We start from the raw sequence: 16,943 nt of genomic DNA on the forward strand, positions 1-16,943 counted from the left end.
AATAAAAAAAGAGAGCAATATTTTATGGACATAAAGAATTTGTTATTTGTGTGCATAAAAAGTATCAACAATTGGATTCTTTCATTAGTAGTTGAGATGTCTTGTTTATTTTCTATAAAGTGAATCATTCACTTGAAACAATCATTTTTATGTTGTTTTCTAAGGTGAGCATGACTTCCTTTAAAATAACTAATTTTAGAGAGAGAGAAATAATTTTTAATAAAAAAAAAGTAATTCATTTACTGAATGGGAGAATAGGTAACTAATTACTTACTACCGGTTATTACAGAGTAAGCGAATCTAATCTATTACATTTGATATCATTAAAATAAATGTGATTAAATTCAAATCAAAAATTAATCTCATTGATCCAAAAGATTAAAATTTTGTAGAAATACTTGAGTTTCACTTGGAAAATTAAGATTTTAATTATGATGGTTAAAAAAATTAAAGCCTTGAATTTGTCTAATCGTAAATGAGATATCGTATAGGTGTACTTTTTTTTAAGGAAAATTTATTTGAAAAAACAGGAGGGAGTAAAGAAAAAGTGTGGCGGTGCAAGGATAAATAAAATAATTAATTTGATAAAAAGAGTTTGAATGTGAAAATATGAAATATCTAGGACTCCATGGAGGGGGAGTGTTGTTAAGTTGGTGGCTGGCTCTCTCTCTGACACACACACACACACGCAGAAGATGGAGATGGTAGAAAAGGTGGCTCTTCCTCTGCTCCTCCCAAACCCACCCCCACCCTCACCCTCACCCTCTTCCTCTTCTAAACCCAATTCTGTGGGAATGACCAGTATTCCTCCAATCCCCCCAATAAACACTCTTATCCATGACCTGAATTCGAATTCCAGTTCCCGACACCGCATCAGTCTGGGCAAGTCCTTGGACCCCAACCGCGGCAAGCCCTGGTCTCCTCACCGCCTTTCTCCCACAGGTCAGCAAATTCTCCACACCTTATCTCATTCCAACTCTCTTCACTTAGACTTAGAGCTAGACCTAGACCATGTTCTTCGTCCCCTTTTGCTTTCGGACCATCCCCATCCTGCTTCCGATATTTTGGGCATAATCAAGGCCTTAGGCTTTAGCAACAAATGCGACCTTGCCTTGGCCGTCTTCCACTGGGTTCGAACCAACAACTCCAACACCAACCTTTTCAGCTCTTCTGCAATCCCCGTCATCATCAAAATTCTCGGCAAAGCTGGTCGGGTCTCATCCGCCGCCTCTTTGCTCCTCGCCCTCCAAAACGACGGCGTTCATATTGACGTCTATGCCTACACTTGTCTGATAAATGCCTATTCCAGTAGCGGTCGGTACAGGGACGCCGTCAACCTCTTCAACAAGATGCAGCAAGACGGCTGTAATCCCACCTTAATCACTTACAACGTCGTTTTGAATGTTTACGGCAAAATGGGCATGCCTTGGTCCAACGTTACGGCTCTCGTTGAAGCCATGAGGTCGCGTGGGGTCGCCCCCGATTTGTATACTTACAATACTCTCATAAGTTGCTGTCGCCGCGGTTCTCTCTATGAAGAAGCTGTTCACTTGTTTCAGCAGATGAAGCTGGAGGGATTCACACCTGACAAGGTTACCTATAATGCCTTGTTGGATGTTTTTGGTAAGTCCAGACGCCCCCAGGAGGCTATGAAGGTCCTCCAAGAGATGGAAGCCAATGGCTTCTCTCCCACCAGTGTTACTTATAATTCCCTGATATCTGCTTATGCTAAAGGTGGTTTGCTGGAGGAGGCTTTGGACCTTAAAACCCAAATGGTCCACAAAGGGATTAAGCCTGACGTCTTTACCTACACCACCCTTTTGTCCGGATTCGAGAAGGCCGGTAAAGATGACTTTGCCATCCAAGTTTTTCTGGAAATGAGAGCTGTGGGATGCAAGCCCAATATTTGCACCTTCAATGCCCTTATTAAGATGCATGGCAACCGAGGAAAGTTTGCCGAGATGATGAAAGTTTTTGATGATATCAAGCTCTGCAATTGCTCCCCTGATATTGTTACTTGGAATACCCTTTTGGCTGTCTTTGGACAGAATGGAATGGACTCTCAGGTCTCTGGAATATTTAAGGAAATGAAGAGAGCAGGCTTTGTGGCCGAGAGGGACACCTTCAACACTCTAATTAGTGCCTACAGCAGGTGTGGTTCCTTTGACCAGGCTATGGCTGTTTACAAGAGCATGCTTGAAGCCGGTGTCGTACCAGATCTTTCCACGTACAATGCTGTTTTAGCAGCTTTGGCTCGAGGAGGTCTTTGGGAACAATCTGAGAAAGTCCTTGCTGAAATGGAGGACGGTCGCTGTAAACCTAATGAGCTGTCATATTCCTCTTTGCTTCATGCTTATGCCAATGGTAAGGAGATTGAAAGGATGAATGCTTTTGCCGAGGAGATTTACTCTGGCTCCGTTGAAACTCATGCTGTTCTTTTGAAGACTCTTGTTCTAGTGAACAGCAAGAGTGATCTCCTAATAGAAACAGAACGTGCCTTTTTGGAGTTAAGGAGAAGAGGAATTTCGCCCGACATAACTACTCTGAATGCAATGCTTTCGATATATGGGAGGAAGCAGATGGTGGCCAAAGCCCACGAGATTTTGAACTTCATGCACGAGACGCGATTTACTCCGAGTTTGACTACATATAATAGCTTGATGTATATGTACAGCCGTTCTGAAAACTTCCAAAAATCAGAAGAAATCTTGAGGGAAGTTCTGGAGAAAGGTATGAAACCTGATAGAATTTCATACAATACTGTTATTTATGCATATTGCAGAAATGGTAGGATGAAGGAAGCTTCTCGGATATTTTCTGAAATGAAAGATTCTGCACTTGTTCCTGATGTTGTAACTTACAACACATTTATTGCAACTTATGCTGCTGACTCGATGTTTGCTGAGGCTATTGACGTAGTTCGATACATGATCAAGCAAGGATGTAAGCCAGACCAGAATACTTATAACTCCATTGTTGATTGGTATTGTAAGCTCGACCAGCGGCATGAGGCCAACAGTTTTGTTAAAAACCTTAGTAATCTTGACCCACATGTTTCTAAAGAGGAGGAAAGTAGGTTGCTAGAGAGAATAGCAAAAATGTGGTCATAAGTTGTTTCATGACACTCTTCTTCCTCCTTGGTTGCCCCGTTATATAATATTTTGGGTATGGAGATTGGCATTCACCGTATGTAGTTATAAATGGTGGTGTTCCTTTAATGGTGGTGTTCCTTTAATGGGGTTTATCTGCAGAAAAAGGCAGCAGTAAATGTCTCCGCATGGATGCTTGCAGGTGCGGCTGTACAGAGAGATGGGGAAAATGAAGAATAGTAACTAGTAAGAGGAGTGGGGTTGGTTTAGAATGTCGGTACCATGTAGAATAAACTATATAGCAGCGTCATCAAGAAAAAAAACATGTGTAGTGTAGGGAAGGTTTTTACTTTTAGTATAAATTCACTTTGTAACACTATTTCGTCTTTGATTTTTAATGTAGTGCGTCGTCGGTAGCAAAAAAATGACTTGAATGTTTTTGTTTTGAGAGCTCTATCTGAGTCGCGGATTATTCCTGCACGTAGAAGGTTTGTAGTACTAACTATCAAGCTCCGGGTTGCGGCCAGTTGTTATGTTTTTCTCCCTCGGAAGTTCTCTAACAAAAATGTTTTTTTGCACAACTCTTAAATTTGGAGAGTATTTTTCAGATACAATAGAAGTGAAAGATAATTAATGAAACCGATTCTCAATTAATGTGGAATTACATAAAAAAATCTCACTTAATTTACTATGCCAGTATTCCGCAACTGATGAATCATGAAACAGAAACATAGTGGTCGATCGTTGTCGTGTCGTGTTGAACTCGAATGCCATTAACTTGTAATGTTTGGCTATAAAAAATGTTGTAAATCTCTTGCTTTAACGATTTTTTTACTGGCTTTAATTAGTTTGTTAAATATCTAATTGGTGCTGGTAGCCGTTGAAATTCACTGGCTAGGAATATGATGATTATATTTGAAGAGTTCTCTTTCCCTAAACTTGTTTTTTGGGCTTAAATTATATGTAGTCTCACATTCTAATATAGTATTTCATATTGGCTAGGAATATGGTGATAATATTCCTTAAACTAGTTTTTGATCGACGTCAGAGTGAAAGTAGCTGCTCCATCACTCATGACATGACCTGCAGGGAATCCACCATGCGCTACACTTTTCACTTCCTTCGCTCTCCTGCATGCATTGCACCCATATTTCATTTCTTAATTTGTTATTATAAGGATGAAACTTACTTCAAAAGACAAAAAATGGAGGCCTGTGAATACATGGGAATTGAAGTTTCCCATCTAAAACTAATTAAAGAGTTGTGGCGTGCCGAAATTCGGCTTTCCGCCACCCGTTGGGTCTCTCATTTAAAGTTGCTTAATCATTTGATTGTACTATTCACTTCAATTGTAGTTATGGTTGCTTGAAATATTCCCGCGTAAGGAGATAAACTAGAAATGATTTGATGTGAATGATCGTTCGATCACTCCCTCAGAGACAGGTAAATGAAATTGTGATGCCAGGCCTTAAGTGAAGGAAGGATTAAGGAGTTGCGGAATTGTGGTCTCCCTTCACATGCTTTTGGGAAAAGAAAATTAGCAAAATCCAAATTATAGAATACAACTTACAGTACATAAGTATATGAGTTTCATCATTTTTTCAATTAGTTCATTATTTATATTCTTTCCGTTCTTTTTTTTAGTTTAATAACCCATTTAATCCTTATAATTTTTAAACTTATTTCTTTTAGTCTTAGTAAGTAATTTTTTTAGTAGTTAAAATTTACATTTTAATTCTTAAAAGTTTTATGTTGTTAGAAAAAATTAATTTTAAAAATTAAAAAATTCACTTATTAACCATAAGAACTAAAAGAAAAATTACAAAAATTAAATAAATAAATAATTTTTTTATGTAAATTCGACTCACAATAGCTTAGAATAAGAAAAAAATTCTTTTATTTTATGTCCGCACAACCTAATTTATAATTTAATAAAAAATGATAAAAACTATTAATAAATTGTTGTCAATACAAAAATTTAAAATTATTTAGATATAAAAAGAAAGAAATAATAGAGTGTTGTTGTTTGGATAAACATAAAGTTGTCCTTGGGCAGCACCGGCGGGTGCTGCACAACTACTTGACTAGGCTGGCTGATAAAGACCAGATGAAATTTGATTAACATAATATTACTTGAACAGTTTAACTTAATGGAAATGCCAAGGCAAGTCATTGATTCGTTGAGTATGAGTCCCAATCCCAGACCACACGATACAATAACCATGACTTGACTTTTGTATCTGAGTGCCAGCCCCTCTATATTGACTTTGACTTGGTCTCTCTCTCTCTCTCTCTCTTTCTTTCACCATTCCCTTGTTCTTAGTTTTTACTTCCATCCCTCTTCCAAGTCTCAGAAACGTATAGGAAGATGTCTAGTTTGGTTTTGTTGTCCGTGTTATTTCTCCTTCTCCAACGTCCTCTCTCATCCTTCTCAGCCAACTCCGAAGGTGTGTTTTTTAATGTTCCACTTATTGATTATTTTGCTTGTGGTCCTGTCCTAGCTAATTTCTTTCTTGTTTTGTAGGAAACGCTCTTCATGCTTTGAGAAGCAGGCTTTCTGACCCCAGCAACGTGCTTCAGAGCTGGGACCCAAATCTCGTTAATGCTTGTACTTGGTTTCATGTTACCTGCGACTCCAACAATCACGTCATTCGCTTGTATTATTCTTTCTAATATTCCCCTTCCCTTCTTTCTAACAATCTCATACTCCAACAATCTAATCCTTCTTTTTCAATTTCAGAGACTTGGGCAATTCTAAGCTCTCCGGAACTTTGGGACCAGAACTTGCCCAGCTACCCCACCTCCAATACCTGTTTGTATCTGTCTCTTTTGTTTCTCCCAACCCAACAATCCATCATGGTCTCACTTATTCTTTGTTGAGAGTGCAGGGAGCTCTACAGGAATAACATAAGTGGCAACATTCCTCGGGAACTTTCTAAATTGAAGAACCTTATTAGTATGGATTTGTATGACAACCAATTTCATGGCAAAATCCCCAAGTCTTTTGGCAACTTGAACTCACTTAAATTTCTGTAAGCATACTTCAACTAAACATCAAATTATTTCAATTGGTTTCTATTTCACTCACCCTTCTGCATTCATGTATCATGATATAGACGCCTAAACAACAACAAACTGACAGGAGCGATCCCAAGAGAGCTCACTCATCTTAAAAATCTCAAAATCCTGTTAGATTCTCTTTCCCTACTTTCTTTTACTTTTCATGTCGTCTGAGGAAAAGCCAAGTTCCATTTCATTCCTTTTTTTCTTTTTTTGTTGTTGTTGTTGATTTATCAGCTAATTTGAAACCTCCACTGTGCAGTGATGTTTCTAATAATGACCTCTGTGGAACAATACCAGTAGATGGCAACTTTGAATCCTTCCCGATGGAAAGGTATATATAGTAACTATTGCAATTCTTGCCTCATTAGTCTTGCTGATAATAACATACTCTTAATAAGTCCAATGACCTTTGGATCAAACACGTGCTGGTGAATATGCCAGTTTAACCATTTAGAACTTACAACAGTTCAAAGTCTAAATTTCAGATGGTAAGAGTCAAACCAAGATCCATTGCCACTATACATTAAACCCAACAAATTAATATCATGTGCCTTGCATCACTTTCAAGAAGTTTTTCCTTATTAAGCTTCTCAACAAGTGTCATTTGTCGTAGGAGACGAATTGTATAAAGTGTCTAGAAATCTTGTCCACCACTTCAGTGCCTGGATTATTTCTCGACAAAGATTAGATAACCATATTTGATATGCATGCTTAAGATAATAATTGATTCGAATATAAATCTTTTATATATTTGCAAGGAAAAGGCTGATTGGTACTAAATTAGTTTTGGTAAAAGATGCCAAACTAAAATTGCTCTCACTTAAAGTAGTTCTTTCATTTGCTCTACTCATGTATCCATTCATAACATTTTTCAGCCAGAGCTGACACAACTGATTGCAAAGTATCCGAATTCATAATTATGGCACAAAATCTTGACATTTTTAATTTGAAGCTGAAGTAATTCAGATTTCTTGCTATATGAATTCTTGTTTCAGTTTTGAGAATAACAAACTCAGCGGCCCAGAGCTGAAAGGATTGGTTCCTTATGATTTTGGATGCTGAAGAATGGTAGATTTCGTCACTACTCCTCAGACTGCAAAGAAGCCTTCTTTATTAGGGAAGAAAGCAGTATCAGAAATGTACGCTTGTCACAAATCTAAACGTGTGGCACCTATATGTGATGTCAATATATCTAATAAATAAATGAATTTATCGTCTGCCTCTGGTTGCAAGCAGCATAACCAAGCTTCTGACTGGGATGATGTCAAGTTGAAAAAATGCCTCAGTCTCAGTCTGAGTTGAAAAACATGCTAGTTATGCTTACATGAATTAAGTACAAGGCTCTAATAGTTTATTTCCAATCCCTCCATGTTAACTTGGAACAAGAGAAAACTCTTTTAAGATTGATTAGTTTGGCAAAAAGAAGAAACATTACTATATTATTATAAGAGCACTTTATTCATCATGTAAATTTTTTTTAAAGGTGACCAAAATTTCAAATACTTATGTAGCTTCAATAATATCTGAGATATATACATACTATTAGTTCGAAGAATATCATCCATCAATGAAACTGAACTGTTGCTGGTCATCTGTCTTAATGACTTGGGTTAAAAATAAAAAGAAAATAATATTGAGAATAAAAATAAATTATGTACGAACACATTAACATTAAAAATAAAAAAATATAGATTAATTTTCATTATTACATTATTAAGTACTATATAGAACATATGGAAAGATGTTATTAACGTTTTTCTAACATCAACATCTTCTAATTTTGAATTTAACAATAATTTGGTTTTCTTAAAAGCATTAGATATGCTATTTTTTCTTGCAACAAATAAATATTGAAAACAAGCATAATACTGAATATAATCCACAATATGAGATTTATGAATACTAACCCACAAATAAAAAACTATTGACGTATTTTTCTAAGAAAGAACTAAGCACAAGTGATTTATCTTTTTTAGACACACAGGTGATTTATTTAATCTATATATTTTAAAAAGAAAAAAATAAGATTATTTTAAATTAAGGTAGATACATTATTTTAAAATATATAACTAAATTAATTAATAAATTAAAAGACATCAGTTATGAATGTAATTAATAAATATTTAGAGAGAGGAGAGAAAATGAATGGAAAAGAGAAATAAATAAGTTTTAAAAATATAAACATTAAATTATCATATTATCTTAAAATATTTTTTTATCACAAAAAAGTAGTTATATATATATATATATATATATATATATATATATATATATAATTGTCTTTAGTTACAAATTATAGATTAGGTTATTTATAAATTATATTTAGTATCAATTCTGATTACCTACACATTTGAATACAAAGTACAACTAGATTTAAAATTTGTGTCATGCACGAATTCAATTAAATTATATAATTTTTATATTTATTATATATATATATATATATATATATATATATATATATATACATACATGTCAATAAAATGTATAGACTTACTATTTCTTAAAATAATATCTGCAAAATTAAAAGATGATTAATTATTTTCTTTAATTTTAACATAATTATATTTAATATGTCATAAATTTTTTAAAAAGTAAAAGAATTTTCATCAATAAAATGTATAGACTTATTACTTCTTAAGATAATATCTGCATCTATTAGAAAAAAAAGATCATATTTTGAAAATTAAAAGATAATTAATTATTTTATTTAATGATAACATAATTATATTTAATATATTACTAAATTTCAGGATTACAAATGGATCTTTAAGAATATTTTTTTATCTAGCACTTAATTCTATTACACAATTATTATTATAAAAGCGATTGGCATTTTGTAGCAGAGTGGCAGCCCCCTCTCTTCCATCATCCGTTAGAGGAAGAATGTCTAGTTTGGTTTTTGTATTTGCGTTATTTGTATTTCTCCAACGTCCTCTCTCGTGCTTGTCAAACTCCCAAGGTATGTATGTGAGTTGTTATTCTCTTCAAAACAATTGCTATAGTTTTGAGTTGAGTTTATGTCTCTCGCAGTTGACGCTCTGTCTGCTTTGAGAAGCCGTCTTTCTGACCCGAAGAACGTACTGGAGAGCTGGGACACTTCTCTCGTTGATCCTTGTACTTGGTTCCATGTTACCTGCGACTCCAACAACAACGTCATTCGCTTGTAAGTTGTAACATTCATTCCCCTTCTTCTTTCCAAACATTTACTAACAATTTGAATTTCAGAGATTTGGGCCACAATGATTTATCTGGAACTTTGGCCCCAGAACTTGCCCAGCTATCCTCCCTCCAGTACCTGTATGTATTCTCTTCCTCACTTATTGCGTTCTAATCAAAATGTAATCTTTAAGTCGTTTGTTCGGTGATTATAATTAAAATTCTTCATTGCAGTGAGCTCTATGGGAATCAAATAAGTGGGACCATTCCTGAGCAACTTGGTAACTTGAAGAGCCTTATTAGTATGGATTTGTATGATAACCTATTGGAAGGGAATATCCCAAACTCATTTGGCAACTTAAAGTCACTCAAATTCCTGTAAGCATTTTATTTATTTTATGAATCAAATGATGCGTGCTTTATTTTTATTTCGCTCATCCTTCTGCATTCATGATATAGACGCCTAAACAACAACAAGCTAACAGGATCTATCCCAAAAGAGGTCATTGATCTTAATCTCCAAGTCCTGTAAGATTCTCTTTCTATATCTTTCTTTTTGTGAAGATCAGTTTCATTTTATTTATCTCCTAATTTGAAACCTTGATTGTGCAGTGATGTTTCTAATAATAACATCTCAGAATCACCAGCAGATGGCAACTTAATTTGAATCATTCCCGAAGAAAAAATGTATAGCAACTGTGCAATTCTTGAATCATTCCCGAAGAAAAAATGTATAGCAACTTATGCTTGCTACAAATCTAGCATGTCATACTTGAATGTGGATGTATCTAATAAATAAAGAGTTGCGCTGTTCATACATACTTATTGCTCTTAAAGCACAAGGTCTCAAATAATTTATTTCCAACCCCTTCATGTTATCTAGGAACAATAGAAAAACACTTTTAATGATCTGTTTGGCAAAAGAGGAAACATTAGTCGAAGCAGGATTGCTATGCGAAACAAAATTCTACGAATTACGTGACAGTTCTAAACGTACACGGAAAAATCTTCTCGTTGTATTCACCTAATCATTCCTACATTATTTCGTAAAATTCTTTTCGTTGTTGAGATAATTAAAATACAAACTCAGAAAATTCTAAACGAGGTGGCAATGAATAATTGAGTAGTTCTACGGGTGAAAATATTTTCAACGGATGAAAATAACTCAATTCTTTGTATAATTGATGGTAATCGTATATAAGTTACAACACAGATTTGGTTATGCCATGTTCAGCCATCCCCGAGTTCAACCTCTGCGAATTGAAATTAATAAGCTCTAGTGATCAGCATTCAGCAATGTCCAAGACAGCCAAACACGTCGTATGCTTGTGCTGAATTGTCGTCAAAATTGATGTCCAAGAAAAGATCCCGCTAGCTTGGTTTAGAATCACTTTGCATTAAAGACAATTGTTCTTCCACACTAGCAAATGGTGAGCTCACAAGAAGCTCAACACCCTTATTCTCTGGGTCAGCTAGTGGAATGTAAGGAAGGTGGTTCTTCTTCAAACAGAATCCAATTCTTATTTTTGGCTTGAAGCAAGATAGGGCAGAGAATAAAGCACGCCAGAATTACTGCTCCACTCACAAAGAACGTTCGCAAAGAAGCCAAGCACATAACAAGAATAAGCAATAAGGCAGGAGGCGAACAAAAAATGTTGACAGTGGAACTCTGTAAGGTCTATAAAGCTGCAAACTCAAGAAGGCATTCCTACAGCATATAAGGAATTGAGGAACGACAAGAAGATAACTCCAGTGGCAGAGAACAAAATGCTCCATACTTAGACCTGGCAAGAAGACAGTAAGTGTTAGTAAATATCGAAAATTGTGATCTAGCTATGAATTAAGTTAAGTGCAATGTCTGGATGGGATGAAAAAAGATCAGACCTTGTAGCAAATAGATATGGAAGCATTCCCATCTTGCTCATTTCAGCTTCGAACAAACCCGCAAAGCACCTGTTACCGCCAGAAATGGAATCAAATAGGAGGAGACCACCAAAACTAGTCCTCCAACAAGTGCTTTGTGGAAGGTCTTACTTGGATCTTCAACCTCTCCCGCAAGGGTACTAACCTTATGAGGAACGGCAGAAAAGCCAACGATGTGAAGGACAGGGTAATTCAAATAAAGTGCAGCCAAACAATGAAAGACAGGGAAGGTGGTGGCAAACAGTGTTAGTTTCTATTATTTAATTTAACACCAAACCATTAATGTTCACCTGGTAATAGAGGTTTGATAACTCCTATCTATCCAACCTACCAAAATTCATAATTTGAAAAAAATCTTTAAAGGAGAGTGTTAAAAAAATATTACTAACATTTCTCTTGAAAAGTTTACATAGTTTTTTTTTTTTAAGCAAAGGGGGCCACTTTTTCTCTGTCTTCATCTCAAAATCAAACTATTAATTACTCGGGCCCCGTTTTTAGTTTTAAAATGTGATTTTTAAAACAAAATATATTGGACTGATTTTTTATCCACTTTGACAACAATTATAGATCAGTTTCTTTTTTTTTTTTTAAGTTGTACGCTTTAAATTTTTGGATCAATTAAAAAAAAGAGGCTGTACGCTCTTTATATTTTTGTTTCTGTGTCCTTTCTCACTGTACCTCCCTCATTTACGTTATTTCTTCTCATTCTTACTCTCTAAAGAAAGTTTCACTCCTGTGTGTCTTCTCCTCCATAGCTGTCTCTCTAGGTTTGTGACTCTTATTCCTTCTATTTTTATTCTTTGATTGATTTTGTGTTTTGTCTTCTCTCTTCAAGGTTTCCATTGTTGCTCCTTCACAAGTTCGTGATTTTTGTCTCCATTGCTGTTGTCTCTATCTCAAATTTCTTTTTTGGTGTCTGAGTTAGGGTTCTTAAAATTTTTATTTGCATTATATTTGCGTCTTATAATAATTGAATATAGGATGAATCTTTGTATAGCAAATTACTATAAGAAGCGGATTACTATCAGATGCAAATAAAAAGTTCAGGAACCTTATCTCAGACACCAAAAATCAAATCAAGATAGAGACGACAACAATGGAAACAAAAATCACAAACCTATGAAGGAGCAATAATGGAGATGAAGAGACAACAAAAATGGAAACCTTGAAGAGAGAAGAGAGAAGAGAGAAGACAGAATAAAAAAATCAATCAAAGAATAGAAAGAGATAAAGGAATAGAAGTCACAAACCTGGAGAAGGAAGCAATGGAGGAGAAGAGGCACAAGAGAATGAGAAGAAATTACATGAAAGAGGGAGACACTGAGATCATGTAAAAGGAAAGGAGAAAGGACAGCGTGAAACAAAAACATAAGACTTATTTCGTTTTAAAAATTGGGCCAAAATTGTTGTCAAAGTGGGTAAAAACCCATTTCAGCCCAATATTTGCCTGACAGGTTTTATTTTAAAACTCACTTTAAAACTAAAAACGAACAACTGGAAACCACCCAATGGACCCTAAATTTATTATATTTTACAGAAACTAAAAAAGTAAAGATCACGGGAGGTAAAAAAAATTATGCTTTTCTGACGGGGCAGGTCACAATAAGAAACAATAACATGGTAAAGAATAAAAAAAAAACTATAAAAATGAAGACATTAAAAATAGAAGGCATATTTTTTTAGGAGTTAAATAAAACCGACTATATTTATAAGACTTAAGCCTTGCTTATTAATAAATAATAATATTTTGCATGAACCAAATCTACTTGTTTAGCCATCATCCATCCAGGGAAGTCAGAGGACATTGGATTAAACCATGGATCAAATAAATCAAAACGGATCAGTAATTACCGGCCAAGAAGAACAAGAGGAAGCCATTCAATTAACCTCTCTTCGCTTACCCACTCTTCCCACATTCCAATACCCTCCCTCAATTACTTGCATCAATTTATTATATACTAATATCTTATTATTATATTTATTTTTAATTAGTTTTTTTTATATTTTATTTCTAAATATTCTTTAGGATTGATTTTGTCCTATAAGCATACAAGATGAATAAATAGTTAAATTGGGAAATTATTGATTCAAAATTCTCGATGAAGTCCGTATCAAGCATAAAAAAGGTAAATAAACATAATTTTAATAAATTACAAAAAATTAATATTATAATAATACTAACAATAAATATTAATTATATCCACTTTAAGGGGGTCTATTGGGTCTAAGAGATTGTTTAATTAATCTAATTTGGAATTAATTATGATATATTATTGAGTTAAATATGACTTCCAAATGTTGGCTTTGATTGATTTTAATCATTCAAGAATAATTTAATTGCATTTGTTGTTGGAAATTTTAAAATTTTTTAAGTGTTTTATTTAACTCTGGCAATATCCTTTTTTTAAAATAAAAAAACTAAGTTAATTACCTCCATCAAATATAGACAACGTGGCTGAGACTCAACTTGTTAAAGTCAAATAAAAGACTTAAAATGATAATTTTAAAATTTTTAGAGAGATCAAATACAATACAATTATTTTGGAAAGACTAAAATCAATATATAGGTCAAGATTTAGAGATCAAAATCATATTTAATAATTTATCATAAATAATATAGTGTTAAAAAAATATGAAATAATATATTTATGATAAACCATATTATTTTAGTCAAATTCTAAAGAGAATTTTAAAATAAATAATAAATCAGAAGTCTGAAAATAAAAATATTGAAACGTATCACTTTAAGATATTATTAAAATCAAATATAAATATTCTTATTATTTAGAAAAACAATATTTTCCTTTAAAATATTGTATCGCCTATACACACTTAAAATTTATGAAATCTTTTAAAAATAAAAATGAAAAAGAGAAATTGATGAGGGGAACCAAACACGCCCTAGGGTTTTGACTCTGCTATATATGTTAGCATTTCGATATTTGTCCTTCATATTTATCTGCGACTTGGAGGCTAGGGTTTCCGGATTCTTGCGTTTTAATCTTTGCAATTCAAAAGCATGGGGCACTCCAATGTGTGGAACTCTCATCCAAAGAACTACGGACCTGGTTCTCGCACCTGGTATGTTACTCATCTTCACCAAATGCAGATTCAGGATGATAAAGTTGATCTTTTTCGCTCTTTGTTCCTTCTCAATTTGATTTTGCGATTATTATTAAGGTTTTTTTCTTTTAGTTTGAAGCATTTAATTTGATCCCCCATATGAGTACTTTGAACCGTTGCTGTATTTTTCTGATAGCAAGTATCTTTCTCATTTTTTGGGTTCGAATAAGTTTCGTATCATGACTTTTGAAATGTTACTTGCTTGTCTTCTTCGTTAATGTTAAATAGGTGACTCTTCTATCCTGATTTCATAAGATATTCTTCTTAGCATTGGTTTTCTCTTTGTTATGTTATTTTGTTGAAGGTTGAGTGTGTTTTGGTGGGTGTTTGGAAATTTGATTTTGAATGAAATTCATAGTGTAATTGCTTTTGTATTGATTTTGGTTAAAATTGAGATTAGCATGGCCCCTGCGCAAGGATTTTGGTCAAAATTGTTTTTTATGTTAAATAATTCAGTATAATTTTCTTACAGAAAGTAGAAGCTACCCGAACTAAACATGGAAAATTTAACCTAAAATTATATTTATCAGTATTGTAATGTGATTTTGTTTGTTTCAAAGTGAAATTGAAACGCACACTCAATCGGAAAGTTTACTCAAGGCCCACAATGGAGGACTTAGTGGTTACGTTTGTGTTTGAGACCGATTATGTTATGGATCAGTGTAAGATGGGATTTTGAGTTGTTTTAAATTTCTGAGGATGTCCTTGGATTAGTAATTGAGCTACAAATTGCTAATGATTGTGTAAAAAGATAATGAATCATAAGACATTCGTAAACTGATATTTAATTCTTGGTGGAGCAAAAATAAGTTGTTTCCAGTGTTGCTTGGATATCACCATGGATGATTCTCAGTAATTGCTTATTAAAAGAGTGCTGTGTATGCATTATAAAATGTATGTCTTACTTTAAAACTATATTGGTATATAACACCTTTATTTTCACTCTTTTGTTCATAATCATGTCAATATGTAATGCGTTCTTCTCTCTTTAAATGTTTAAAACTATAGCAATTTTGTTTTGCTAGTTTTAGACTGTTACAATTTAGATATTATTAGAAAACGTATGTTTGACTGTCTAATGTCGTATTACAATACTAGTTAGTGAGTTACTTGTACATCTCATGGTTGGCTTTACATGAGATTTATTATCTGGGAATGTTTGTTTACTGTTCTTTCCTGTTTTGCAGCCGTGTGTGTGGGAATCCTCATGGATTGATCAGGAAGTATGGGCTTATGTGTTGCAGGCAGTGCTTCCGTAGCAATGCCAAGGAAATTGGCTTCATTAAGGTAAATGTTTGGATGTATTTGTATAGATAAATTTCAAATTTTCCGAATTATTTTAACATAGGTGTTCATAACCCCACGTTTTTCTTCGTACCTTGCAGTATCGCTGAAGGATTAGTGTCCAACTGCCCCATTCGGTTTGGATTCTTGCATTAGGCTGGGTTGATTTTACTGTCTGAAGAACCTAAGAATTTTTGTGACATTTAGTGAAGTTAATTATCAAAACTCAATTTGTGGAACTAAGAATATTTTTGTTTTTTATATAATTGTTTTGAGCTATCTACATCTTTCTCCGTGAGCCATCATTCTGCAGTTCTTTTCCTTGTGTATGCTCTCTCACTTTGACCATGATGGGAAAGCCATCATCGACTCGACTCCATACAATGCTATACTTTTAAATGTTAGGTCTGATTGTTTCTTAACCTAACTGCAATTCTTTTCCTTGTGTTTGCTCTCATTTTGACCATGATGGGAAAGCCATCATCGACTCTATACAATGGTATTCTTTTGGAAGTTAGGTCTGATTGGTTCTTAACCTAACCATGCCTAGAGAAAGCAAAAACATTTCTGTTGTTGAATACTTATGATGCGTTTCGTAGAGAATAGAGAATAATATTAGAGAAAATTTTTATGTTTTTTTTCTGGAATTCACACCAGGGCCGCGTTTAGGAACTTTAGGGTGTCAGGCAAAATTTAAAAGAAATTTAATATTATATAAATTATTTCTCACTATTTTTTTTAAGTTTTTATGACTGTTTTTACCAATTAAACTCATTTTTATATGCTTTTTTTTATGAATATTTGAAAACCAAATTCCTACGTCCTATTTGATTTTTTTTTCCTGTTATTACAATGTATAAGAGTAAAATAATTGTTTTTTTAAATCTGATATTAATTAAAGTATTAAAAAAATATAAAAGAGATAAAGAAACAATGAGTGTTGAATAAATGTTCTTTTTCATTAAAGGAACTGATAAGTCATTAAGTCATGCATCAATATTTCCAATTTTTAATGTTGTAAAAAAAATTGTCTCTAACATTAATAATCATGTTCCTAATTAATGCTATAATTTCTTATAATAAACTACAAATTCAATTTTTAAATATATATATAATTTTGGTAATTAGTTAAACTTGCATAATAACAAGTAAAATAAAATTAAGAGGCCTAAGGAAATGATCTTAATAGTCTTATCCTATTCTCGACCTTGATTCACACCTTTTATATTTTTTTTTTCATCCTCTCAATCAAACACATCCTTACTACTTCACATTATCAATTGGGACTTGTGATCTTCGACT

At 33.6% G+C, this 16,943-nt stretch overlaps 4 protein-coding genes, 1 long non-coding RNA gene and 1 other non-coding gene across 7 annotated transcripts; 5 read left to right on the top strand and 1 right to left on the bottom strand.

Annotated features, from left to right (window-relative positions):
• Positions 1–602: 602 nt before the first annotated feature.
• On the top strand, positions 603–3,591 carry LOC100796014 (pentatricopeptide repeat-containing protein At5g02860). Its single transcript, XM_003538583.5, has one exon. It carries the CDS (start codon positions 696–698, stop codon positions 3,108–3,110), a length of 2,415 nt encoding a protein of 804 aa, XP_003538631.1. The 5' UTR covers positions 603–695; the 3' UTR covers positions 3,111–3,591.
• A 1,655-nt stretch (positions 3,592–5,246) lies between these two features.
• On the top strand, positions 5,247–7,369 carry LOC100812510 (leucine-rich repeat protein 2). 2 transcript variants are annotated; one of them, XM_003537776.5, is made up of 7 exons: positions 5,247–5,536; positions 5,614–5,746; positions 5,830–5,901; positions 5,978–6,121; positions 6,206–6,277; positions 6,412–6,483; positions 7,148–7,369. In XM_003537776.5, exons 1-7 carry the CDS (start codon positions 5,458–5,460, stop codon positions 7,212–7,214), a joined length of 639 nt encoding a protein of 212 aa, XP_003537824.1. In that variant the 5' UTR covers positions 5,247–5,457; the 3' UTR covers positions 7,215–7,369. The 2 variants fall into 2 exon arrangements, with proteins under 2 accessions (XP_003537824.1, XP_040862437.1); XM_041006503.1 differs by having other exon boundaries at positions 5,251–5,536; positions 7,119–7,369.
• Positions 7,370–8,861: 1,492 nt separating this feature from the next.
• On the top strand, positions 8,862–10,231 carry LOC100796536 (leucine-rich repeat protein 2). Its single transcript, XM_003538584.5, has 6 exons — positions 8,862–9,114; positions 9,186–9,318; positions 9,381–9,452; positions 9,546–9,689; positions 9,771–9,839; positions 9,924–10,231. Exons 1-6 carry the CDS (start codon positions 9,039–9,041, stop codon positions 9,976–9,978), a joined length of 549 nt encoding a protein of 182 aa, XP_003538632.1. The 5' UTR covers positions 8,862–9,038; the 3' UTR covers positions 9,979–10,231.
• A 235-nt stretch (positions 10,232–10,466) lies between these two features.
• LOC106795151 (uncharacterized) lies at positions 10,467–13,389 on the bottom strand. Its single transcript, XR_001383392.3, has 2 exons — positions 11,196–13,389; positions 10,467–11,095 (listed from the first exon to the last, which is right to left on the bottom strand). It is a non-coding gene; the product is annotated as an uncharacterized lncRNA (long non-coding RNA).
• Positions 12,097–12,347, top strand: MIR5675 (microRNA MIR5675). The gene has a single exon (NR_048914.1). It is a non-coding gene; the product is annotated as a microRNA MIR5675 (primary transcript).
• Positions 13,390–14,070: 681 nt separating the features above from the next.
• On the top strand, positions 14,071–15,920 carry LOC100790389 (40S ribosomal protein S29). Its single transcript, XM_003537907.4, has 3 exons — positions 14,071–14,315; positions 15,545–15,644; positions 15,743–15,920. Exons 1-3 carry the CDS (start codon positions 14,254–14,256, stop codon positions 15,749–15,751), a joined length of 171 nt encoding a protein of 56 aa, XP_003537955.1. The 5' UTR covers positions 14,071–14,253; the 3' UTR covers positions 15,752–15,920.
• The last annotated feature ends 1,023 nt before the right edge of the window (positions 15,921–16,943 follow it).

The sequence above is a fragment of the Glycine max genome, chromosome 11 (genome assembly GCF_000004515.6).
Source record: "Glycine max cultivar Williams 82 chromosome 11, Glycine_max_v4.0, whole genome shotgun sequence".
NCBI lineage: Eukaryota > Viridiplantae > Streptophyta > Magnoliopsida > Fabales > Fabaceae > Glycine > Glycine max.

Excerpts from the sequence above, each read along its gene's own strand:
- LOC100796014 (XM_003538583.5), top strand. The coding sequence starts at position 696 with ATGGAGATGGTAGAAAAGGTGGCTCTTCCTCTGCTCCTCCCAAACCCA.
- LOC100812510 (XM_003537776.5), top strand. The coding sequence starts at position 5,458 with ATGTCTAGTTTGGTTTTGTTGTCCGTGTTATTTCTCCTTCTCCAACGT. Across the intron at positions 6,278-6,411 it reads CTTAAAAATCTCAAAATCCT|TGATGTTTCTAATAATGACC; the intron begins GTTAGATTCTCT and ends TCCACTGTGCAG. Across the intron at positions 6,484-7,147 it reads GAATCCTTCCCGATGGAAAG|TTTTGAGAATAACAAACTCA; the intron begins GTATATATAGTA and ends TTCTTGTTTCAG.
- LOC100796536 (XM_003538584.5), top strand. The coding sequence starts at position 9,039 with ATGTCTAGTTTGGTTTTTGTATTTGCGTTATTTGTATTTCTCCAACGT. Across the intron at positions 9,115-9,185 it reads GTGCTTGTCAAACTCCCAAG|TTGACGCTCTGTCTGCTTTG; the intron begins GTATGTATGTGA and ends TGTCTCTCGCAG. Across the intron at positions 9,690-9,770 it reads TTAAAGTCACTCAAATTCCT|ACGCCTAAACAACAACAAGC; the intron begins GTAAGCATTTTA and ends TTCATGATATAG.
- LOC100790389 (XM_003537907.4), top strand. The coding sequence starts at position 14,254 with ATGGGGCACTCCAATGTGTGGAACTCTCATCCAAAGAACTACGGACCT. Across the intron at positions 14,316-15,544 it reads GGACCTGGTTCTCGCACCTG|CCGTGTGTGTGGGAATCCTC; the intron begins GTATGTTACTCA and ends CCTGTTTTGCAG.